General features: G+C 47.5%; 2 protein-coding genes across 7 annotated transcripts in view; one reads left to right on the forward strand and one right to left on the reverse strand.

Moving 5' to 3' along the window:
* The window catches only part of GANAB (glucosidase, alpha; neutral AB), a 46,659-nt gene extending 30,305 nt beyond the window's left edge, over positions 1–16,354 (reverse strand). Inside the window, exons 1-7 of one of the 3 annotated variants that reach the window (XM_015422712.1) lie at positions 16,233–16,354; positions 9,218–9,322; positions 7,781–7,889; positions 7,026–7,153; positions 5,039–5,218; positions 4,078–4,143; positions 305–401 (exon numbers count right to left, since the gene is read on the reverse strand). In XM_015422712.1, coding sequence (XP_015278198.1) covers positions 305–401; positions 4,078–4,143; positions 5,039–5,218; positions 7,026–7,153; positions 7,781–7,889; positions 9,218–9,322; positions 16,233–16,321 — 774 coding nt within the window. In that variant the 5' untranslated portion in view covers positions 16,322–16,354. The remainder of the gene's footprint in view (positions 1–304; positions 402–4,077; positions 4,144–5,038; positions 5,219–7,025; positions 7,154–7,780; positions 7,890–9,217; positions 9,323–16,232) is intronic. The other 2 variants (XM_015422711.1, XM_015422710.1) reach the window with 2 other exon arrangements.
* A 131-nt stretch (positions 16,355–16,485) lies between these two features.
* Positions 16,486–22,262, forward strand: ARMC7 (armadillo repeat containing 7). Of its 4 annotated transcripts, none has more exons than XM_015422718.1 (4): positions 16,486–16,557; positions 18,981–19,168; positions 19,280–19,423; positions 21,333–22,262. In XM_015422718.1, exons 2-4 carry the CDS (start codon positions 19,078–19,080, stop codon positions 21,668–21,670), a joined length of 573 nt encoding a protein of 190 aa, XP_015278204.1. In that variant the 5' UTR covers positions 16,486–16,557; positions 18,981–19,077; the 3' UTR covers positions 21,671–22,262. The 4 variants fall into 4 exon arrangements, with proteins under 4 accessions (XP_015278204.1, XP_015278201.1, XP_015278203.1 ...); XM_015422715.1 differs by having other exon boundaries at positions 16,525–16,557; positions 19,074–19,168; XM_015422717.1 differs by lacking the exon at positions 16,486–16,557 and adding an exon at positions 17,331–17,420.
* The last annotated feature ends 3,901 nt before the right edge of the window (positions 22,263–26,163 follow it).

The following is a 26,163-nucleotide window of genomic DNA, read 5'->3' on the forward strand; positions in this document are numbered from 1 at the left end:
TAGAAGAACATTTGGTTTATATACTCCACTTTTCTCTACTCTAAGAAGTCTCTCAAAGTGGCTTTCAATCACCTTCCCTTCCTCTCCTCACAACAGCCACCTTGTGAGGTAGGTGGGGCTGAGAGAGTTCTGAGAGAACTGTGATTGGTCCAAGGTCACCCAGCAGGCTTCAGGCGGTGGAGGAGAGGGGATTCAAACACGGTTCTCCAGATTAGGGTCCGCTGCTCTTAATTACTACACCATTCTTGCTCCACACTGGAATTACCCCCTGGTTTAATCCTTGCATGGGATCCTTTACCCTCACCTTCTCGCTCTCAGAGGATTCATGCTCTGTAGGCAAAGAGGATTCTGAGGGCTCGGTGGCCCCTTCCGCTTCAGATTCTGGCTCCTTTGATGCCTCTCTGGAACACAAGGAGGGAGAACAGGAAGACTCAGCCCCAGACCCCTCGCCCCTTCCCCACACAAGAAAAGGGAACCTGGGGCTTCTCCTTCATCCACTCTCCCCAAAACCACCAACCAACGGCAGGGCCCATTAGTCACTACAAGCGGCACACACCAGCTCACAGGCCAGCCAGTTAGCAGCACAAGGGGAAGGGGAAGGGCAGCTGTGGGGCAAAAGAACAGCACCAGGCCCAGCAGTGGCAGGCCACAGTGGTGTGTGCGCGGGTATATGTGCGCGCTTCTGAAAATCGATCTTTTAATCTGGAAACGCCACTGTGCCTTCACAGGGAAGAAAATGAATGCCCACACAAAATGGCCGCCACTGCCGCTGGGGCCCCAAAAAGGGGGGGGGGAGGGTTCCCAGCTGGGCCTCTGTGAACAGAAAAGAAATCTTGGGCCAGGCGTTCCATCACATAAGAGGCGGCTGCATACCTTCTTGTCACCTCTGGATTGGAAACCCCCCCCTTTTAAAGCTCCCTATATAGGCTCACCTCAGGAACCACTGTTGCAACAAATGCCCGTTTAGGAACCCTCAGTGTAGCCACCACAGAACCCATGTGGTGTTCCAAAGGGTTCTGGGAACAAGTGCTCAGCTCCTGCGGGGAGCCCAGCGCTAGCCACATGGGCCTTGGGACACAGCCAATTTCTCAGAACAGGCATTCCCTCCCATGAGAGAAAGAAAGGAGAAATGTCTCTTCAGATAACGCCTGCCACCCATTTTTGTGTGTGTGTGTGTGAATGACTTGGAAGGCATTTTATGAAGCGAGGTGTCTTGCTACGTGGATCTGAAATAGTAACTCTTTCTTGTTCCACACCATCTAAACAGCAATGCAACTGATAAGGTCTTTTAATTCAGTCACAGTGAACCCAATAAACATTGGATTTAGACATTAACTTCATTATGGATGGATTTGGCCTCACTATACTGATACAATCTGTATTTGTGACCTGTTTGGTTTAAAAAAAAAACACAGCAACAAAACTATATTTTTATAGGTCTTTAACATGACCCTGCGGGTCTCTTTCACTAATGACAGTATTTTCTCTGGGTGAAGAGCCTCTCGTGTCCGGCAAAGGCTCCTTGCTCCAGAGGAGGTGCTGCCAGCTAACTGACACCATGTTGCAGGCAGCCCCCCGTAAGAAACCATCTTCTCAGCCCAGAACCATGAAGGTCCTCAGAAGACAAGTCTGGAAACGACGGGGCTTCAGGCATCAAACTCTGGCAGAGAAGTAATCTTAGCTGTGCCTGTTCCTCCGCTACAACTTTTCAGGGTTCTGTGGACTTTAAGCACCATAGGAAAGCACATTCCCAGCTGACAGAAATTAACATCTGTCATCGGTGCTTATGACACAAATTTGCTGTCTGGGCTTGATGCATTCTGCTTCTGCTGCCTGCAGCACAGTATCACAAAGGGCATCAAAGCTCTTCTGAGCCCAGCTTGTGGCTTCGGAGACTTTACCAGGCACCACACAGTACACCTTCGAAGCTTCTCTTTGCAGCCATAAGGGCTAGAAATGTGCAATCGTAATACATTCTCAGGAACGCTGTATCCAGCCGCTTTCTTTGCAGAGAATCCACAGAGCCCTGGCTAGAATTAGGACAACTGGAGAAACGAGTTGTGCTGGGGGGCTTTAACAGGGAATTGCAAGGACACCAGCTCTCCTCTGGCCCGAGGGCTGCGGGAAAGAAAAAGTGGAAACCGCAGCAAGTGACCCACCAGCTCGTGCTTTTCCTGCAAGAGGCCGAAAGGTTCGCTCGTGGCCGCTACCCTCCTGCATGGGGCATGCTGTTCCCGCACAGCCCTCACCCAAGCTTCCACCACCAAGCCGATGTCCGCCAGGCCTTGCAAGCTCTTGGTTAAGAAATATTCTGTACCAGTTTTTTAATACCCACTGGCCCGGGGTGTTTCCACAAAACGCTGCATCGGAGAATTCCAACGTTTTAAACCCGGAAATGCTCTGTGCAAGCAAGATGTCCCATGAGCCTTTGTCTGCTACACGTGCGGGCTTTGGTTCTGGCTCTAAATGCCTTCTGAAGGATCAGCTCATACATCACATCAAACCATGGCTTTGAGGCAGCGTAACCGTGGCTTGGTGCGATCCATCCAAACCAAGAAGCCAGCTTTTACAGCTGGCCAGCCTACCAGAGTCCAGAAACCATGTGCTAACTGTGGTTTGACATTATGCCCACGTTAACAAACCACAGTTGAGGACGCTGCTCTGCCTCTAAAGGCTGTGGTCCCATAGAAATGGGAATGGCTGAGCTGAGGGCAAACAAGGGGCTCAAAACCAGGGTTTGCCTAGTCTGGAAGTTCAAACCATGGTTTGGGCTTTGAACTGCAACTCGAAATTAAGCAAATCAACAAGGGTCATCCTTGGGCTGGGCTTGCAGAGTTTCCCCACGCCCAGTTAATACAGTCCCCATGGCCAGTTAATACAGTACTTCCACGTACAACACAGAATTTCCACATTGTATCCAAATAGGGGAACTATTGTTTGTGATTTTCACACAAATCACGACTCCAGGATCAAAACTCCGCCAGGTTTGCAAGCGGAATAGCTGAATATGATTTACTAACTGGACACGTGCAGCAGGGTAGCATGCAAGCTCAAGAATTTCCCCGGGTTGTTTGAAAACTGCTTTGTAGAAGTTATTTTGAAAAATAATAAAAAATCTATAACAAAAAAAAGAATTCCCCGGGTTTATTTATGGAACAGCAAACCGTGGTTTGAACCAGCCCCATCAGTAATGCAAACCATGGTTAGTCGTACTGCCAGAACTGTGCCAGTGTCAAGATTCTTAAAATTACCACAGCCTGTGGCCTCGATCACAAGCCCTTCCTCCATATTACGTGTTTGTATCACTGATGTTCTGTGGAGGTGGAGCCTACCCTGATTCTCTTGAGTGTATAACACACTTGGTTTATTTGCATTCACACGTTCTTGGTGCATACTTTAAAATCACAAAAACACACTTAAACGTTTACCAGGAAAAACCAGAATGAGTTGAATTCTGTAGATCATTCGCTCTAACAGCAGCGCAAGACATACCTCTTATGTTGGGGAAAGGCACCACTGTTAGAGGAACAGATCCACATGATCCAATGCGTTTTGTGGAACAGATCACAGCCAAGCAAATTCCAACACCCTCCACCACAGAGATGCAGGTCACGCTGACCACGGACATGATCCAGCCAGCGCTAAGCATGTGCTGTGTTTTTAATCCAAGAGAGCTTAACTGCTCTTCCAACATCAGCGTGCTGCACAAAATTCTTCCCTGTAGCTGGATCGTTTCCAACAAATACTGTTTGCACTTGGCTGCTCCCCAGAGCTGTTATTTACAGTCCTGGGCCTCAAGGAATGATTATTATTTCTGTAAATTGACACAGATTGACCCACAAAGAACAGGATAACCTAGCAGACATCAGCGTTCAAGGTCACCCCCTCCCCCCTGGATTCGGGAAGGCAGCAAAACAAAAACATAAGCCCGGAATGCCTAAATCCAGGCACAGGGAGAGAAAGAGAAAAAAACTCCCAAGCTATTTGAGTAAGTAGGGGAAGGGGGAACCACTGTCTCGGCAGAAGGGAAAAGGAGGGGGAAGGATTCAGAAACAGTAGCAGAAGCTGCAGATTTACCTAGAGAAAAGGTTCTTGATCCTATCCCACATGCTAACGACCGTGCTACTAACTTTATCCGAGAAACTGGGGGGGCGAGCAGGAGGGGAGGCACGAACCAACAAAAACAGAAAACAACAACGAGAGTCAGTGCACGGAATCGTAGAGACACCGCGACCCCTGCCGGCCCCATTCCTGCCCGGCACCATGTGGATTTGGGAGGGAGGGGAATAGGGCAGAAGGATGGCAGGATAGCAGACCAGCACCCTTCCCCCCCACTGGCCGTTCCTATGTGAACAGCCTGCTGCTTTCCTAAAGCGATAGCTTCCCCAACAACCTAAAGCTCTCGCCCCTGGAAAACAAAACCCAGCCCCACGCCCAAAGGAGAAAGCTTACAGAGTACTGTCAGCTGGTTCAATTGCTTGCTCTTACACAATCTTAGACTGATACTATGACGTCCCTTGTTGGTGGGAGAGTGGGACTGGACTCCCCCCAAAGCCCAACCCCTGCTTCAAGTGCTCACTGATATTTCCATGGGCAGGGACTCTTCAGCACTGCCCCTTTGCATGGAACAAAGTAGCTGAGTGTGTCATTGACAGCAGCACCCTCTACTGGAGGATAAGGGGACTGCAGCTAAAAGGAAAGGTCATCCTCCCCTTCCCAAACGTTGGTGCTCCAGCCTTACATAAAATACCTTCTCTTCCGGAATGGTAAGGCTGGCCTCTGTGGAGACAGTAAGTGGATTACAGAGGCTGGGTCAGCCACCTTCTCTAGAAGGGTGAGCGCCATTATTGCTAACCCAAATGTCTTAAGACCCCTACCGCCCAGCCCACATTAGCAGCAGGCTCCCCTCCAACTTAAGAAAGGAAGGTGAACAACCACCACCGGCCTCACCCCCTAAGTTCGACTTGGAGAGAGACAGGTAACTAGCTATGAGCAGGAAGAGTCATCCCATCCTGAAGCAAGCTGCCCGGGTACTCACGAGTCCTTCTTTAGGCGCAGGTGCTCAAAGACCAGCAGCCCCCGGGAGTTGACGCTCAGCACGAGATCCCGCCCCTCCAGCAAGTCCATGCGGAATGGCTTGGCCGTCAGTATGAGCTTGTGGGCCCCCTCGCCCAAGGACAGCTCCACGCTGTTGTCGTCCCGACCCATGACTGATAACCTTAGGAGCAGGAGAAGAAACAGCAGGGCGGGGATGAGTAAACAAATGTTACGGGGGTAGGGGAGATAGCACAGGGACCTGTGGCACCTTAAAGACGATTAGATTTAGTGTGGCGGGAACTTTTGTGGACAAATGCACGCTTTTTCCTTGGAGAAGACAAGGATCTTTTCTCACCCAGGTGTTCAACTGCTCTGCTGCTTGAAAGAGTGGTCTTTCACTTGTCCCCCCCCACCCCAGTCAATTAATCATTAATTGAAGTCCACCTGCTGGGTTGTGGCTCAGTGGGAGAGAAGAAGAGAAGATTGGATTTACTATACCTCGCCCTTTGCTACCCAAAGAAGTCTTGGAGTGACTCACGATCACCTTCCTTTCCTCTCCCCACAACAGACACCCTGTGAGGTAGGGGGGCTGAGAGAGTTCTAAGAGCACTGTGACTGAACCAAGGTCACCCAGCAGGTTTCATGTGGAGGAGTGGGGGATCAAACCTGGTTCTCCAGATTAGAGTCCTGCCGCTTTTAACTACTACACCAAACTGGCACAACACCAAACTGGCTCAGAGAGCATCTGTTTTCAATGCAATGGCCCCCTATTCAATCCCCAGCATCTCCAACTGAAAGGATCGGGGAGTACATGAAGTGAAGGCCCGCAGCTTGAGACCCTGGAGAGCTCCTGCCAGTCAGACTAGACGAGACTGACTTTGATAGACAAAAGGTCTGATTCTGCATAAAATAGCTTAGGTGTCGGCATGCAAGACAAGACAATCTCCTAGCTTCCCTCTCCTGTCACAAGCTAACAGTTCCCCTCTCTCTCAATACAGTCTACCCTGACAGGCAGAAGTTCTCCAGAACCGCAAGCAGACATCTCCCCCAGTTCTGCAACCAGAGGTGCCTTTAACCGCAGGTTCCAATGACCAAATGAGAGATCTCCTGCAGATCACATATTTTGAACAGAGGGCTAAGATGAGACTGCAGTAATACACAACACCATCCGATATCCCAGTTTGGTGTTGTGGTTAGGAGCACGGACTCTCAATCTAGGAGAACCAGGTTTGATTCTCCACTCCTCCACGTGCAGCTGCTGGTCTGACCTTGGGTCAGTCACAAGTTCTTTCAGAGCTGTTCTCTCAGGAGCAGTTCTGGAAAGAGTCCAACCTACCTCACAAGGTGTCTGATGTGGGAAGGGGAAGGGAAGGAGATTGTAAACTGCTCTGAGACTCCTTCAGGTAGTGAAGGGTGGGGTATAAATCCAATCATTTCTTCTTCTTCCTGGTACCCAAACAGCTACCTCTTGCTAACCAGGACCAAGACACAGGTTGGGGAAAGCAATGTACTAAGGATGTACAATGTACTCAGCCATACTCGCCTGGCATTGGTTATCCCTTTCTATGGCAATCTTCAATCTGTGATGTGCCAATGTGTTATTGCTTGACTCAGCACCCCCGGGCACTATCTTCTTCCCCCAACCAGTTGAGCCACTAAGCACAGGGGGGGAAGTAAGAAAGAGGGTGCTGGACCCCCTGGAGAGCTGAGCCCCTCAACTGCAAAGAGAAAGACAGCAGCCTTTCTGTCATGCCTGGATCCAGCAGGAGGCAGCATCCCCCACTCTTTAAACCAGCATTTCCTACTGCATTTTAATTTGCATTGAAGTGCCAACAGCTGTTTCGGGCACGCGTCTTCAGCTGAAAAGCAAAATAAAAATCCCACCAACAAAAAACAGCTGCCTAGCAAACTTTCCTTCTATCCCCCCCCCCCCGTAATGAGTGGGCCTTATTGCATGGGGATGCACACACCCCTCTTCATGGGCATACCTGGTAGTAGGTGGGTCCCCAACTAACACATCCGGTACCTCGTAGCGGGGTTTAAGCAGGTTCAGCTCATTGATCCGGATGCGGGTCATGTTCCCTTTCAAGCCATAGATTTCGAGCAGGAGAGGCACCTAGAGTCAGAGAACAAAGGGAAAATCTGTGTTTCACCAAGCACTTGGGGGGGCAGTTTTATCGTTCAAACACACAAACACCCCTAATTTTGTCAGAATTTGATAAATTGTTATTGGAAACAATTGGTTATGGCTTTCCACACAATTCAAAGGCTATGATCCAGCAAAGCGCTAAGACCTACCTCACAAGAACAACAGGAACAGGTGGTAAACCTTTGAAGCTGGGGAAATTGCACAGATGGAACACATTTATGTGGAGGGGAAAATTCAACCCTTTCTCCCTGACACCTAGTTCTCTCTCTGCAGGCCATCTTATACGAGGAAACCTTCCGCCTCATGACAACCCCCCCTGCAGTTTGAAGCAATACAATTCACACTCAAGAGTTTACCACCTGATCCACTCCTTGTCTGAACCAAGCCTAAGATTTGCTTAACTCCACTGTCATCAGTAGATTCATTATTACACGTCTACCTCACCTGTCCTCCAAAAAGCTCAAGGTGGAGGGGTATGGAGGTGCTCGCTCATTTTATCCTCACAACAACCCTGCGAGGCAGGCTAGGCTATGCGTGCAGGTGCACATACGTGACTTGTTTGATCCCCCGCATGAGCTCAGCCCTTCGATTTACCTTGTTGGCTTCATTGACAAGCTGGATCTTCATGGAATCCTGGCTGAGCTGCAACGAATCCAGCAGGGCCCTGTAAGGCGAGTTTCCAGGCTTCACATTCCTCTGGCGCCTGAGAAGGCCAATCACGGTTAGGCACAAAAGAAAGGAGGAAAAAGAAACAGCACCATTCTCCCTGCCTCAGGAGAGCATCAGGTTATTTGTCTTGATCTCATTAGCCCCCAGGGAAAAGTCCCAGGTTCTCTTTGCACCAAAGGACAAATCTCTTTCAGCTCTTCCTCAGGACTGAATCAAAAAGCTGCAGGCAGCTTCTGTGGGTCCATTAGAATAAAAGACACCCAAAAGGGGCAACACAATACCTTTAATTAGGACCAGCTAAGACCAGGGGTCCCCAACCTTTTAAAGACTGCAGGCACATTTGGAATCGTGACAGGGCATGGTGGGGGTAGCAACAAAATGGCTGCCAAAGGAGGTGGAGCCAGTCACAAAATGATTGTGCCAATTGTGAGCTGCCCTGAGCTCGTTCGCAGGGCGGGCGGGATATAAATCGAATAAATAAATAAAATAAACTGCCGCAGCTTCATTTCAATAACACAGTGCAGATCCGTATGCTCTAGTGGCAGCTGCTGACAAAGCAATACTTTTTTTAAAAGCTGCACGTCCAATCAAATCTCCAATAGCCAATCAGAAGCCCTGCTGGGCAAAAGACCTACCTGGCCCCACCCACTTCCTAAAATCCCTTAGCAGGGTCCAGAGGAGGTGTCAGCAGCTGCCATGGCACCTACAAGCACCACGTCGGGAAGCCCTGAGCTAAACAATCAAAGAGTCAAGTGCAAGTAGGAAAATAAGGGAAGCCATGTTGGACCAGGGCAGTGGCCCATCCAGTCCAACACTCTGTGTCACACAGTGGCCCAAAGCCAGGGGCTATCAGGAGGTCCACCAGTGGGGCCAGAATTCCAGTAACCCTCCCACTCTTGCCCCCCAAGCACCAAGACGAAAGAGCATCACTGCCCCAGACAGAGTGTTCCATCTATACCTTGTGGCTAATAGCCACTGATGGACCTCTGCTCCATATGTTTATCCATAGTTTTTGAGTTCCACAAAACTCTTCTTCATGCAGGACATTTTGTACACTAAAGGGGGGGAGTTGGAAGCAGGAGATGTTTCAGGGCATGATGGAAGAGCTCTAAAACTCTAACATTTGTTGACAAATGTAGAGTTCAGTGGCACCTTTAAGACCAACAAAGTTTTGTTCAAGTTTTTTGTTTTTTTTTTAAAGTGTGCATGCACACAAAAGCTCATACCTTGAATAAAACTCTGTTGGTCTTAAAGGTGCCACTAGACTCTAAACTTGTTCTACTGCTTCAGACCAACATGGCTGACTACCTGGACCTATCTAAAATTTGTTAAAATGTTCTTAAAATGGAATATGGAACTTACTTGCAAAAGGAGCTCTGGTCACAGGTCTTGAAGTTGCTTCTGTCCACGGCACAGACGACCCCCAACAAAAGAGCTAAGCAAGCAACAGCCGCCATCACGGAGCTGCTGGGAAAGAGGACAAAGAAATAAACTCCTTTCTAAAAATGCATTTAGTCCATTTTACCCTGCCTTTCTCCCCAGTGGGGGTCCAAAGCAGCTTGCTGCAACACCTTTCTCCCCTTTTCCATTTTATCCTGACAACAACCCTATAAGGCAGGTTAGGCTGAGAGAATGACAGGCCAGGATAACCTAGCGAGCTCCCATGGGCAGAGTGGGAATTTGGACAACGGTCTCCCAAGTGGTTAAGACGCTGAACTGCAGGCTGTGGAAGGTCGGTAGTTCAGCAGTTCGAGACCTGAGTTGCCGCATGACGGAGTGAGCGCCCGTCTCTAATTCCAGCTCCTGCCAACCTAGCAGTTCGAAAGCAACAAATTGCAAGTAGATAAATAGGTACTGCTTTGGTGGGAAGGTAACAGTGTTCTGTGCGCCTTGGTGTTTAGTCATGCCGGCCACATGACCACGGAAACGTCTTCGGACAGTGCTGGCTCTTCGGCTTTGAAACGGAGATGAGCACTGCAACCCCAGAGTCGGATTCGACTGGCTTTCGAGCAAGGGAACCTTTACCTTTTACTCCCAGCTCCTAGTCTGACACTCTAAACACTACACCACACTGACTCTCTGTAAGAAGGAAGCACTTCTTTTATGCATTGGTGGTTTATGGAATGCGCTGTCACAAGGGGAGGCGAGGGTAACTTTCTGAAGGAGCTCTTGGGAAAGGATGGGGCAAGGTCGTGTAAAAGGGGTCTACTGACAGCTGTGGACCTCCCCCCAATGTGCGGCAGATGCCGGCAGGAAAGGATGGCCTCCATCTTTGCAGAATGCCTGTGGCATCTGGCTGGACTCCGCCAGCTTTGGTACAGTCCAGCAAAGCAATTGTCACACGCTTTGGAGGAAAAAGGAATAGCATCGAAACCCATATCATGAGCAAAGATGCACACACAAAAACTGAGCTTTACTTGACACCCCACCCCCTGAAACAGGCACGAGGACAAAATTAAGGTGGGAAATAGTGCCCCCTCCTCAGTTAATTTCTTTGGATTTTTGGCTTTTTATACACTTTATTACCAAAGGTGTCACAACCAAGGCTAGGGGCAGGAACCCATAACAACACGTGGAATTCACTGTACGTTGGTCTTGCCTCAAAATCAACTCGGAAACTCAAGTCGGTGCACGACGCCACAGCTCAGCTAGTATCGGGAACTAGAAGGAGCGTGCATATTACTCCCATTCTGCAGATGTTCCACTGGCTGCCTGTTTTTAACCAGGCTCGGTTCAAGGCATTGGATATCACATACAAAGCCCTTCATGGCTTTGGTCCCTCTTATCTGTTGAAACACCATCACCCCCTTACCCTGCCACGACAACTTCCTTCATCTGAGCAGGGACTTCTGCAGGTGACAACCTGCAAATGGGCAGAATCAACTCCTGCCCGTACATGAGCTTTTTCTGTTGTGCCTCCCACCTTAAGGAACAGCCTGCCCAAGAAAGTCAGAAAGACTCCCACTCTCCTGGCTTTGGTGTAGTGGATAGGAGCACAGACTCTAAGCTGGGAGAACTGGGTTTGGTTTCCCACTCCTCCACATGCAGCTGGGTCAGTCACAAGTTCTTTCAGAGCTGCTCTCTCATGAGCAGTCCCCAAAAAGGCTCTCTCAGTCCCACCTACCTCACAGGGTGTTTGCTGTGGGAAGGGGAAGGGAAAGGAGATGGTAAGCCACTCCAGGTAGTGAAGCGTGGGGTCTAAATCCAATCTCTTCTTCTTCTTCCCACATCCTGTGCAAAACTGAATTATGCAAGGGGGGCTTCTTACCCAGGTAACAGGACTGCACTGTACAAAATGGTTTACAAACCTACTTGGATAAATTACTGGCTGTGGTCTACACTGCTGTGTCCAGTTTCCTGTTATGTAATTTTTGCACCACTTAATGTGTCATGTGAATACTTATGGTACGCTTCAGTTCTTCCTGGCTGGTTCCAGACTTCTACAAGCCTAGTGCACTGTTAATTGGATGTCTCACTCTGTGTAATCCACCTTGAGTCCCTGTAAGGTGAACTATGAATAATGCAGATAAATAAAATTACTTTTTAAAAATGGTGCCCACGTTAAAGATATGGAGATTAAGCATTTGTATTTGCAAAGCATAGTTTAAAAACGAGGGTGTATTTTTTAAAGATAAACTATATCCTAGGGCTGCTGGTGAGCTCTACCACCCCAGATTAAATAATTACACCAGCATTTTCTAATACATGTTTCAAGTGTGCAAAGTTCTTCATATATAACCTCCACAATCCCCAAAACCACCTTATAATATCGACCAACTAGTGTAAAATGTCGTGACTTAGAGATTGAGTGACATAACAAAATCTCCTCTCTGATTATCAACCCTGCCATCAACTCACTAAGAAGGAAGTCACTCTCTCTCATCAACAAATTTGGTGGATCCATCGTATCAACAGAACAGTGAAACAGGTCCGCCCACAAAGAAAAGATTTCTACATAAGTTCTCCTTCGGCATGGAGAAAATATTAGTTTGTAGATTTTACAAAAGTGATCCAGCCTCTCAAAAACAAACCCTCCAGACTGATGAGAACTGACCATGCTTGTTGCAGGGAATGTTGAGGGCAACTGAACATCAATTACCAGTGAAGGGGGAGCACAAAAGGGATGGAAAATTGGTCTAATTGAGCCCTTTACAGTATCCTGGAGAGGTAAAATGCAGTTTGGGGAGCTGAATGACACGAGGCATCCATTTCCAAATCCCAATTCTCCCCATACCAAACTTTCCAATGAAGTACGATAAGGGAAGTCCTGACCTAGATGAAGAAGAAGGGATTGGATTTATACCCCGCCCTTCACTCGGGAGTCTCAGGGCGGCTTACACACTCCTTTCCCTTCCCCTCCCCACAACAGACACCCTGTGAGGTAGGTGGGGCTGAGAGAACTCTGAGAGAACTGCCCTTTCAAGGACAGCTCTTGTCAGAATTATGGCTTGCACAAGGTCATCCAGCAGCGGCAAGTAGAGAAGTGGGGGATCAAACCCGGTTCTCCCGGATTACAGTCCACAAACTTAATCACTATACCAAACTGGCTAAACCTAGACGGTCCAGGCTGGCCCAGTTTTGTCAGATCTCAGAAGCTAAGCCGGATCGGCCCTGGTCAGTACTTGGATGGGAGGCCGCCAAGGAAGCCCAGGGTTGCTATGCAGAGTCAGGAAACAGCAAACCATCTCTCAACATCTCTTGCCTTGAAAACCCCATGAGGGATCGCCATTACGTCAGCTGGAAGTTTACGGCACATTACACCACCACTTCATTATTCACAGGTGAAAGTTTTTTAAAGGGAAACGTAATAATAATAACAATCTTCTCAGGTTTGAACCTTCACTTTGCCACTGACTGACCTCAGGCCAGCCACATATTCTCAACCTAATCTACCTCACAGGGCTGTTGTGAGGATAAAATGGGAGAAGGCAGCAATGTCAGCCACTTTAGCACCCCGCTTTATGTGGATTAAAGAAATAAATGATATCACCCAGGGCCAATCGTTTGGTAACAGAGGGCATAAAGTTGGAGGCCTGCAAGGAATCACCAGGAGGAGAGGGAAAATCCCCCCCCTCCCTCAGTATACTACTTCTCAGCTTTAAATCAGGTAAGTACTTTCCTGCTCCCCCAGGCCTGGCCCTCAGCATGCAGGGAAATGGAATCACAGCACTTCGTGGCCAAGGTTCATGGCTAATAGGACAGATAGCTATTGACCCAGATCCCAGCTGCCTCACATTATTTCAGTACAGGGAAGATTTCCCAATTGTTTACTTCCCTCACGCATGAGTCCTCACAGTCCCTCCACTCGTGTAAGAGAACAGGGTAGATCCAACAATATCTGCAGGTGAAAAAACAAATCCACAGCTCCTCCTCCTTCCTGCAGCAGCCAGAAATGGCTCCACATATCCTGTTTGGGGGAGGGGGATTGTGAGGATTACAACCAATGTTCCCTCTAAGATGTGGAGTCTTGTGAGCAAAAATTCTACTTTATGAGCGACTGGCATTAAAGTTGTGAGCAAGTGATTTGGGTACTGCATGAATTAGTTTGCTCCAAAGCCATCCTTACTGAGCTGAGACAAAAATGTGTGAGCCAGAGGCTAAAAAACTGTAAGCTAGCTCACACTAACTCAGCTTAGAGGGAACACTGATTACAACGAGTTCAACCTAGGGACTGCCAGGCTTGCTGTTTTGGCCACTACACCACAGTCACTCTGCCTAGCAAGAGCTACCAAGAGGCCTCTCTCAGCCCCACCTGCCTCACAAGGTGCCTGTTGTGGGTAGAAGAAGGGAAGGGGATTGTAAGCTGCTCTGAGACCCCTTCGGATAGAGAAAAGTGGGGTATAAAAACCTACAGAATGTTGAAAGTAGCAAAGCACCAGCTAAAGGGTGGGGGTGGTGGAATAAGAGAAATATGTCTGCTCAAGGTCCTGAGAGGTTCGAAAACCAGAGAGAAAGAGACAGCGCATGCACAGGTGGGTGTGGAATGCTTCCATCATGTTCCCCCAAGATTTCTGGCAAGCCCTTAGCTTAATGATTTCTACTGGGCCAAACACTATTCCAGGAAGGGATTTTAAAGACAGGGCCGATTCATAAGCTCAGAGCCAAAAGTCCGCTTCCGAGGTGTCTCCTTCCATCTCTGAAGAACAGAGTCTCATATTTTAAGCCCTTCAGGATGCATCAAAGCCATGTGCTGCTTTAGTCTAAAGTCCAGCACGGCTTCTAAACCCCTAAAGTTCTGAAGTCCAGCACAGCTTCCAGCCCAAGGCAGAACTACCAAAGCGTCAAGGAGCAAAGGGCAGGCACCTCCCCTGCTGAAAGGGTGTAGGTCGGCTCCAATCTCCACACAGCCTACAACCAGCAGATTGTAGATACAAAGTAGGCGCTCCGTGCCAGGGATAGAAACAGCCTGCCCAGGGCCTGTCACCTGGAAATGCCAGGTTCTAGAAACCATTCCATTAGCTTCTGCTGTTGGCACCCTGCTCTGCTTCTTGACCCCCCAGGTTCCCCCCTCCACACACAAAAGTATCAGACTTCTACTGCCTCAAAAATCAGTATTTCCAAGACCAAGCTCCTCATCTTTCCTCTTAAGCATCCCTCTCCTGGTATATTCTCCCATACCTATCTATAGTGCCACCATGTGCACTGCAGAATGGATACGAAGCTATGGTCTCATTTTAGGGGGCCCCTCCCCTTCACTCCCCATATCCAGCCAGTTGCCAAGTCACTTCCCTATTCAGAAGAGGGCAAATAAGACTGCGATCTCTCTGCTCTTCTGTTGCCATATGTCAGCCTTCTCATCTCTACCCTGTGCTCCGGCCACAAAGCCATTGACTTTTGTGACACCCTTCCTTAAAGTGCACCAGAAGTTTCCTGCCTGCTCCCAGAAAAAGAAGTATATTTTCCTCTCAAGAAGCCTACGGCATTTCCTAATCCTCGCATTTATGTCCCCATAATCTGCAACCATCTCTCCTCCAGTTCCACCACCCTCCTGTTCCTTCAAAGAGCTCTGCACTTGCTCCTGTATATACTTCCAACAACTTCTTGGGACCCTTGCATGAGGAGCACATGAAGCTGCCTTACACTGAATCAGACCCTTGGTCCATCAAAGTCACTATTGTCTACTCAAACCAGCAGCGGCTCTCCGGGATCTCAGGCTAAAGTCTTTCTCATCACCATCTACCTGATCCTTGTGACTGGAGATGCTGGGGACTGAGCGTTCTGCCTGCCAAGCAGATGCTCTGCCAGTGAGCCACAGCCCCACCCCCACTTCCTTCCTTCAAACTCTTCCTGAAACATCATGGTTTTGTTGTAAAACATTTGGCACAACTCTCCTGAAATTAACCATGTTCACCCCACATTTCCCTTCGGCCCTCATCTTCTTCTCCCCCTAACCGTTGCTCCCCATATATCCATTAGTTCTAGTGCGTAAGTTCCTTGGGGCAGAGACCTGTGGTCTTACTACTATGCTGTAAAAACAGTAGGCACATTTAGGATATTAAATAACAATGATTGAGAAGGCCCTTCCTTCGGTTGCCTCCCCCCCCCACTGTAATGCCAATAGCAAGCTCTTCTGGGTGGGATTTTTTCACTTATTTTATGAAGTGCACAGGGTGCTGTTTCAACACCAAACTAGACAGAAAAGAAAAATTAAGAACTAACAAAGTGTCAAAGAAAAAGATACAATGATACATCCACCACTGAAACCGCTGGAGTAGTCAAGGCAAGAGGGGGCGACTGTTCTTGCCAAAGGGTGAAGGGGTCCTTCCACTGAAGGAATTTTAACATGATGGTGGTGGAAAGTGCCGTCAAACCACAGTTGACTTATGGTGACCCTGTGAGGTTTTCAAGGCAAGAGACATTCAGAGGTGGTTTGCCATTGCCTGCCTCTCCATCATGACCCAGGTATTCCTTGGAGGTCTCCCATCCAAACACTAACCAGGGCTGACCCTGCTTAGCTTCCAAGATCTGTCGATCTACCCACCCATGGATTAACATTTTGTTCCATCTTTTATCCTGCTTTCCACCCAGAAAAACCTGGATCCTACAGGAACCAAAAAGCCAATCCAAACGATGGTTAATATTAAACATATTCCTCAGGGAAGGGATCCGTAGCTGAAATGATTAATACAAAATAAAATGTATTAATAATGATCGGGCAAGTTCCTGGAGAGGCGGCATAAAAATGTTCCAACATATATAATACATTGTTATGAATAACCCACTTTGCTGGAATAAAGCAACAGCAATAAAGTCTAATTCTTTCTCTCCCCACCCCAATCGCCCGAGCTCCTAGCCACAGGCTCCAGCCTGCGGACCATCTCCAGACCCAATCTTGGAGGGTGGGTCCCAGTTCCCAGTTCCCAGTTGGCGGGAATACCTGAGCGACGGCGGGGCGGCTGCTGGTTTCGGGCTGGGGGCGGACCCTGGAGGACCAACAACCCCCGAGGGATCGCACAGAGCAGACATGATGGGCCGGGGGTGAGAAACGAGGAAATAACCAATTCCCCCGTTTGTTTTTCGTTCTGCGCCTGCGCCGGCTAAAGCCGTCGTGCAGCGGGGGAGCATAAAGCAGCGTGCGCACGGTGTCCTTTAAAAAGGCCACCTCGGGTTCTGCACTCTACGGCACCATCGTTCCGTACCTTGAAAGGAAGGTATATGCATTGATATGTATGGATGCTTGCGATGCCGTATCCTGAAAGAAGGTATATTTGTATAGATTTATTCTCTCTCTCGTCAAAAACAGAATGCGCGCGATTTGTAAAAGAATAGTTTTGTGACACCTCAAACACTCTGGGGTTTATTATAGTTACCAAACCTAGATCGTAAGGTCTCTGTTCGGTACTAGAAAAGAGCAAGAGTCCAGTAGCTGGCAACCCACTCCCAATATTTTTGCCAAGAAAACCCCATGGACAGTAACAAACGCACCTTAAAGACTAACAAAATTTGTAGCGAGATATGAGCTTTCGTGAGTCACTGCTCACTTCTTCAGACGTCAGTGACTCACCAAAGCTCATCCCCTGCCACAAATTTTGCTTGTCTTTAAAGGTACTAGACGCTTGCTCTTTTCTACTGCTACAGACAGAGTATCACGGCTACCCATCTTATTTAGTAATAGAATTATTTATTTACGTTATTTTTGAGATTTCTATGAAAATAGACCTAGGGAAAAAGCTGTTATCTGTGGCGCCCGCGCCCTCCATATGTACATTGCCCTCATTATTTGCCCCGCAAATTAAATCTGGAATTGCTCCTGTTGCTTCGTCTAGTATGTAACAGTTCCGAACGCTATGTACACGCAAAGGAACATGTGTAGGTATCCTTTTCTCGCTCCCTCACTTCCTGTCCTCTTCCCAAACTCCTCCAGTCGATGTTGGATTAAGCTATTAAGGCGCTTATCTCTGTAGCCCGTCTCTACATCCGGGTGTATTACATTAAACTGCTCGTGTTGCAACAAAGCTACTCTGAATGGGTTCCTAGAGGCAGGTTCCTTTGTGCTAGGATGGGCTGCAGCCTCTGGAGACGATGGAGCTTGGTGCCATGACCGAGGCGGGAGGCAAGACATCAGGTAAGGGCATCCCACCCTTCCGCCCACTCAAGTGGCACTATTGCACGGAGATGTAACCAAGGACCCCCACAAGTGATTGAAAACGGAAAGGAGGGGAAGAGGTTTTTTGTCGCGGCTTCTTTGATCAATGGGAGAGCCGGAAGGACCTTGGCACGAGCTACTTGCGCTTCTCACAGTCTCTCTGATGTTTTGAGGCTGTGGGTGGGATATTGTGGAATAAAGACAGTTCTTTCAGTGCAAGAAGCATCTCCGTTAATATTTTAACAAAGGAAGTTCTCCCACTACATTTCAAAAACATTGCATCATTTCAAAGCTAAAAGTTTAAAAAGTTTTTTGTTTGTGACCCAGGAAAATACTTCAGGTGACAGTGTCGTGATCTTTGGAGACTTCATCTTAAAGGTGTCTGCATTGGTTTTGTACCTAATGAAGATGTGGTGCTTGATTCCTTGTATAGCATGTTACACAGTTCTGAGTGCCTCAGAAGTACATTAGCTTGTTGTAAACTTTACATTAGCCTTGTAGAGAGAGGCTAGTGTTATTAGTGACAAAGTGGAGATGGGAGTTAAGGCTGAAGGAGAGAGAGAATGCATGACTTGGCTATGGCCACCTATTAAATCATAGCAGAGATGAGATTTGAACCATGACCACTTAGCTACTAGGTTGCTTCAACTCACAATTGATTTTATACCTCAGTTGTAAGCAATTTCCAAGAAGTATTTTGTACTGATGAGTGGGCCACTGGCAAATGTGCCTCTGATGAATGCGCCGCCGGAGTACATCTTGGCCAGCATGAAACACCAACTGGTTATTGCCTTTGCATATTATACACTGCCATCTTTATCACTAGTACCGTTTAGTTGCTTAGGCTTTGTTGTATATTTCATTGTATTTTAATGTATTTATTGTTTTAGTGTATTAATGTTGTTAGCCGCCTTGAGCCAGTTCTGTGGCAAGGCGGGATAAAAATGGAAACAAATAGATAAATAAATAAATATTGGAAACCCTTTATTTCTATATAAGAACTGGCCATGTTCATTTTTAGCTATGAGACATTTTTGCATGTGTTAATTGCCGTCCCCAATTTTGCGTGATATAAAGAATCATCACCCAAGGCAAGTGTGCACTACTTCATTTGAAATGTGTTTTACAGGGCTAGTATTAAGCATGGTGTAAGTACTGCCCTGTTTTCATAACAGCGGGCATGTTAGTTTGTTTCAGAATTTGGTGTGGCGGTTAGGAGCACAGACTCTAATCTGGGAGAACTGGATTTGATTCCCCACTCCTCCACATGCAGCTGCTGGTGTGACCTTGGGCAAGCCACAGTTCTCTCAGAGCTGTTCTCTCAAGAGTTCTTTCAGAGCTCTCTCAGCCCCACCTACCTCACAGGGTGGCTGTTGTGGGGAGAGGAAAGGAAGGAGATTGTAAGCTGCTCTGAGACTCCAAGTGAAGGGCGGGGTATAAATCCAATCTCTTCTTCTTCTTAATATGATTTTAGCTGTGTAGTAATACCACTGTATATAATTTCGTTAAAGATTTTGTATGTATTTTGTTAAACACCAGGGAAAGAAAATGAAGCAGAAATCTTACACTGTTAGAACTTTTCAGCCATCTTATAATGGTATATACCCTATGAAGCACTGCCTTTTTCTCCAGCATCATGTCCCAAAAACAGCAGGATCTGCTAGGACTGGGTCGGCTTGAATACCTGCAAGCCCTAGTTACAGAATTCCAAGTAACAGAAAGTTCTGGTGAGTATATCTTAATTGGCTTTTAGCTACTTTTTCTCTGTGTTTACAGATGCCTTGCCTAGTTCAGTTGCTTCTTTCTTCATCTCAGTGGCAGTTTTTATTATATTGCAGAAGCCAAGGAGCAAGTGCTGGCTAATCTAGCTAATTTTGCTTATGATCCCAAGAACTATGACTATCTCCGGCAGCTCAAGGTCTTGGACCTGTTTCTGGATATGCTGACAGAAGATAATGACACTCTTGTGGAATTTGCACTTGGTAAAGCTTTAATTAAATCAATACACTATACAGATTTTCCCAGAAGCTACTGGGGTATAGGATACCAGGATACCAGCCTCTATACTTGGAAGCAGACATCCACATCAGTTCAGAGGCAAGACAATGTGTCAAAGTTTGGTCAGTATGAAATACTGGTGTAGGATAGCATTAATAAGCTCTTTCCCCCTTTGCAATGTACTGTGATGCTGGTATACACATTTTCAAAGAGAAAAGCAAATGAAACTGCATTTTAGTAGTAATCGTAAAATGCATGCTGCAGTGTCGAAATGGTTAAACATAAATTGAAATTGCAACATTTGGAGACTGTCAACTTTGCAGGACAGACACACCCTGAGTTCCCAGCCCATGAAACCTTAGATGGCTTCTTGCTTCGTGTTCCCTTTACCATACTGCCCAATTTCCATTAAGCCTAACATTTTGCAAGTTGTATATAGATTCCTGTAAATTTGTGGAATGAGTACAATTCAACCTCATTGCCGAATTTGAATTCTCTGATTCAGAAGACTTTAGTATATAAAACGATACTTCCAGTTCTCTCCAGGTTTTGCATGGATTTCATGATTTCTGTGAAATCTGTCCAACAGAGTTAATACAGATAATCATTTACCAAGTGATAACTTAGTATGATATATACTATATGATCAACTAGTCATCTGCATGGTTCTTTCAGGTAGTGAGCAGAATCGTACCACCCTTGATTCCCCAGTCTTGTGCAGACTTTCCTCACCACTTGGCAGAATCATACAGATGACCCATTCAACAAATGATTATATGCATCCCATTGTAAGTTACCACTTGACCAAGCATTCAGCTGTATTCACTCAAAACGAGTGCCTACTCTAGCATCCCCCCATAGGACCCTCCAAAGTGGGAGGTTTCCTTACATGCACCTTTAGAGGAACACTCTTTATGGTCAAGGTTCACACAGAACAGCTTGTTCTTATGGATGAACAAGCCTTACTTCAAAAAGGATGTGGACAGAATGGAACACATGCGGAGAAGAGTGACAGGGATGATAGGGGGCCTGGAGACCAAGTCTTATGAGGAAAGACTGAGAGACGTTGGGAATGTTTAGTCTGGAGGAGGTTAAGGGGGGACATGATTGCTCTCTTGAAGTATTTGAAGGGCTGTCACTTAGAGGAGGGCAGGGAGCTGTTCCTGTTGGTAGCGGAAGTAGGACTCGCAATAATGGGATTAAATTAAGGGTGGGAAGATTACCGGCTGGATTTTAGGAAAAACGTTTTGACTGTAAATGTTGTGCAGCAGTGGAATCAGCTGCCTAGGGAGGTGGTGTGAGCTCCCCCTCCCTGGCAGTCTTTAAGCAGCAGCTGGACAGACACTTGTCAGGGATGCTCTAGGCTGATCCTGCATTGAGCAGGGGGTTGGACTAGATGGCCTGTATGGCCCCTTCCAACTCTGTGATTCCATGATTCTATGTTTACTTTGGGTTCAGTGACTTATTTCCTGGTTAGCATGCTTAGAATTTCAGTAAGGATTCCTCAAATAGGAAGCAGTGATGCTGGTAAATAAGAGACATAATGCAGCATGGGGATTAGTGTCAGACAAGGACGAGGCCCTCATCAAAGCTTATCTCACAGGTGGTTGTGTAGCTAAAATGGGGGGGGGGGCTGTGTTCCTTTGCATCCTGGATGAATAGCTTAATTCCTTATAGGAAGGGCTGGGTAAAAGTGTGACAAAGCGGCATATAAAAAGAGGAGAGGAATTTAACAGACACTTCTGTCCGTATTTAAAACGCACATGTTGCAAACACACTGAAACTGCATAAAGAAAGAACTGAAGACCCAGCTTGCCTTGAAACATGAGAGAAAAATGGTTAACAAGAGGCAGAACAAGTTCACTAACAGGCTTTTATTCAATTATACTTTAGGTGGCCTTTGTAACTTATGCTTGGACAAAGTCAACAAAGACTACATCTTGGAGGCCGATGGGGTAGCGGCTGTCATCAACTGCCTGTCTTGCTCTAATGAGGAGACCGTGGTGTCTGCGGTTACTACTCTGATGTACCTGACCACCCCCCAGTCTCGCCAGCAGATCACTGCTCTTCCTGTTGTGGAGTGCATGCTGCGTTTCTCTCTCTCAGCCAACAGGAGGCTCTCCAACCTGGCCACTATCTTCCTTGAGGACTACTGCAGTCCTCTGCAGGTAGAGGAGGCCAGGAACCTGACCAAGCACACAGCTTTAGGAATTCCCCTGCCAAAGAATTAATGCTCCTATGAGGCTGAGGCCTTTATCATTTTCTTCTGGCCCTGTAGATACCAGTTCTGAGAGCTTTTACAGCAGGGGGTGTTCACCCATTTGAGCTTCAAGGGCCATACTCCCCACCCAACAGACACCCAGGGGCCACATTCATAGTTTCACTCTCCCTAAATTACAGATTCCCCCCCCCCCCGCCGCCCTTTTCTTTATGCCCCTGATGCCATGGGGCATGCCTGGTTGCATTATTAGACAGTACTGATCATAACTGAATTGGCCCCTCCATGCACAAGACAGGGAGAAAAGGTGAAGCTGGATGGGAGAAAGAGAGGTGGGAATGGGGTGAGGAGGAAAGCAGGTGAATGCAGTGTTGGCTCCAGGGGCAAAACTCAGTCACTCATAGCAGAGGTGGTGTTGCTACCTGTTCAGGTCACCTGCCTGCCAACCAGAGAGGGCACTTGAGGCAAGTGAGCAGGAGAAGCACCTGTATGCTGTGGTGATTTCAAGAGAGCAGGTGGGAAATTGGGCAACATTTTGCTGCATCACTCAGCACAGCAAAAAACTGTTGCCTGTCTGGTGGCAGTGGATAAGTTGATATTTTTGGTGGGCCAGATGTTTGACATCTGTTTGGCAGTTTACTCCCACTCTTTTAGACATCACCTGGAACATTTGCTCTCCGGTATTGCCTTCCAATTGCTGGTCCACGTGGAACATTTGCTCTCCAGTATTGCCCTCCAATTGCTGGTCCAAGACTCTAGTCACCTTTGTGGAGGCTGCAGCTTTAGATGCTTATTAGGAGAACAAGATGTGTTCCCAGCTTAGATTAGGCTCCACCCCTGAGAAGAACTGGAACATTGCAAAGTCAGCCGTTTTATCATCCAAGCAATGAATAAAAATCATAGAGTTGGAAGGGACCTCCAGGGTCATCTAGTATTGTGCACCCCCTGCACAATGTAGGCAATTCACAAATACCTCCCCCTCCACACCTGCAGTGACCGCTGCTCCATGCCCAGAAGATGACAAAAACCTCCAGGATCCCTGGCCAAACTGGCCTGGAGAAAAATTGCTTCCTGACCCCAAAGTGGCGATTAGCGTTTCCCTGGGCGTGTAAGAAAGGGCCACGAGAACTAAGCACTGAGGCAACCCTTCCTGCCCTCCCTCTCATGATCTACCTAAGTTCACAGAATCAGCATTGCTATCCAATGGCCATCTAGCCTCTGTTTGAAAACCTCCAAAGAAGGAGAACCCACCACCTTCCAAGGATGCCTGTTCCACTGAGGAACCACTCTGTCAGGAAGTTCTTCCTAATGTTTAGCCAAAAACTCTTCTGACTTAATTTCAACTGTTGGTTCTGGTCCGACCTTCTGGGGCAACAGAAAACAACTTCTTATCATCCTCTATATGACAGCCTTTCAAATATTTGAAGATGGTTACCAGTCATTTCCTCTCCAGGCTAAACATACCCAGCTCCTTCAACCTTTCCTCATAGGACTTGGTCTACAGAGCCCTTTGATGCAAAAGCCACACCTTGCAGATTTTCATACCTATGATCACGTGCTTGTCATCAAACTGCAGATCAGCCAACACAACTGCCTTTTATCTCTGGTCAGAATTAATCATTCCACAGATCTGGGACCAGGGTACTTTTCAATCCAGCTGTACTCTCAGGCGAGGAGAGAATAGCAGTACATTAAAAGAAATGTTTACTGACCACCTTCGTACTACAGGCTACCAGACTGAGCATGATATTTAATCAGCAGTATCAGCCTAAAAGTTTGTGACAGAGCTCATCCGAAATGCATTTTGTAAACTTGCACTGACAAACACACTATTGCTTTTGCAAATCACTGAACCATAGAGTTGGAAGGGACCTTCACACGGTTTGCTCGTTCCTTGGCATATATCTGATCTTCTCTATCCCATCGGGCCTTTTTCTTCCCCAAAGAGATAAAAATGGAGGCTTATCAGAAGGGCAATTTTGTTATAGATCAGTGAATACAGCAGTTTCCTACAGCCAAACACTTGGTACTGACCGCTCAAGCGAGAAACATTCGACACGGCTCCTTTCTCTGAAGTTTTCTCATTTTTCACTCTGAATTAAAAACTGCAGCAGTTCCATAAGACTGAATCAGCTTGCTTCCTCCTAAGAAGCAAGCCAAATAATGGTGGCATTTGAAAGGAGGTGCTAAATTACATGCATTGATCCCGCCCTTCATTATAATTAACAAGGGTTTTTTGCTCAAAAGATAACTCTGCAGAGGGTGTGCCATATCGGTTTAAACCTTTCTCCAGTGACCCCCCTTTCCTTTGATCTTTCTTCTTGCATAAGGCAGCATGAGGCAGTGGTCCTATGCCGAAAAGACTGAGGAGGAGGAGGTGTGGGAACGACCAAGGGTGGAGTTAGGGGAGGAGGAGACACACCGGAAGACCTTTGTACTTCGAGGAGGGTGTCAGGGTCCTTCGTGCACCTCTTCTCCCAAGCCTCTCTTCCACTGCCACTGTCTGGGACCACGTATCCCTCATTTGGAATGCTTGTCCTGGCTCTGTAGCTCACGGTGAGAAAAACGGGAGCTTTTATTTTTGCTTGGTTCAGCTCCACAGCATTATGATATGCAGGGCTTGACCAGTGCTGGTATGAGTTGATGAGTGACGGGAGGCTGGGATTAGCTGCAGGTAAATCAAGAATTCCTCCAGCACCCAGCAATATTTTTTGAAATATATTTTTATTGCAATAAAATATAATAACCAGCAACTAAACAAGATAATATGTATGCAGTGTAACAAGATCTTACAGTAATATGATTACCTAGTGGTAAAATATGTAATGCTTCATTTAGTCTTCCTGATTACCAAAGATTCAAATCATCTATTATAATTGGTATCTCTTCTTGATGGGTTAAATATTCCAATATTGGAAACCATATTGAAATAGAATTGGGTAAAGTTTCTTGAGAAGATACATCTTCTAAATTATCAGTGATTTTTAGCCATCATGTATAAATTCCATAATTTTTTAATATCGGTTTTGTTTGGTTGGACAATACCCAGCAATATTAACAGTCGGAGTTCATGAAGAGCCGTGTGCTATGAGGACACGTGAGCCAGATAAGAGATGTGTGTGTTTCTGTAACTGCCAGTGAAGATCAGAAAGTGCTGAGTCAGTGCCTGTTCAGGAACCCTAACCCAAGAGAGGTTGACACTGAGCTTGACCCAGACTAAAAAAGAAGCAGAACCTACTAAGGTATCAAGTGTTCCTCAGTCAACCCCCTTGCATGATCCTAAACATTCATCCTGGACTCGCCCTGGATTTTTTCTCCAGTTACCTTGAAGGCTCCAAGAGTTAGGCAGGAGGGGTGTAGTGTCCAAAGTCAACCTCCCCTCCAGCCAAGGGAAATTTTACTTCCTATCTGTATCTCTCTCAAGGCCGGATTCCAGAATGTGTTAATTGGCTAAGTGAAAAAACCTGTGCTCCGTTTAGTAACTAGATGGGAGGGGGAGCAAGGAGCAAGTTGCATCACTTCCTGGAGGGCTCCAGTGAACGAGTGCTAAAGGGCACCCAGCCACCCAGGGCTCCTTCCAGCAGGGCGCGGACCGAGACTTCGTAGCCCTGCTGCCTGACCGTCTCCGCCAAGGGAACAGATTTCTGGTGCTTCCTCTCCCTAACCTCTTCCATGGCAGCTTTCCTGTTTTCAAAGGGGAATGGAGATGTCCAACAGGACGATCCTCTTCTTGTTGTGGAGCACAATGTCTGCCTGCAGCTGGCTTCCGATCCCTGGCACCATTCTGTTCAGAACGACGGTGCCCTTGGAGGCAGGGATGGCTTTGGCCAGGTGCTGCCTGACTGCATCGTGCCAGAACTTCCAGGTGGTGGAACAGGGAAGGCAGCCGCAGATGACGTGGAGCAGTCTCTCATTGGGGTGGCCGCAATGCCGGCAGTGCTTGTCACAGTTCACAAACTTAACTGCTCCGTTGAGGGGGGCAACATTCAGGCGGGCCCGATGGATGAAGCGCCTGTCGCTGAAGCGTGTGATGTCACTGCAGGACAGGAAGTGGTTGCTGGCGTCCGACTGAGAGGTGACCTCAAATACCTTGCCCTGGTCTGGTTTCCATCGAAGCTCTGCAACGCACTTCTCCCGGGTCACGTCCTTGAGAAGCTGGTCTAGGGACCACCTCTGTCTGGCTTGGATGAGGGATAGTTGGGGGTTGCCGCGACAAAGGGCCATGGTGAAACTGCCAGACTCCTTGTCCCAGGTCCACTGGCAGCCGATCTGCTTCTTGAGGCACTGAGTTGCATTCCTGGCACACGTCCAGAGGGAGGCAAAGTCCCCCATGTCCCAGCCAAACTCACACTCCAGGGAGCTGCTCAGGTAGGTGGTGAGGTACCTTCCCAGTCACTTCCAGGCTACGGTGCAAAGGATGCCATCTGTGATGGCCTTCACAGAGGGGTCAGGGCAAGTGAGCAGGCGGAAGGTGTGGGGTGACCATGATGGTGTCGCAGAGGTCCC

This window comes from Gekko japonicus, unplaced genomic scaffold (assembly GCF_001447785.1).
Source record: "Gekko japonicus isolate JY-2015 unplaced genomic scaffold, Gekko_japonicus_V1.1 scaffold2762, whole genome shotgun sequence".
Lineage (NCBI taxonomy): Eukaryota > Metazoa > Chordata > Lepidosauria > Squamata > Gekkonidae > Gekko > Gekko japonicus.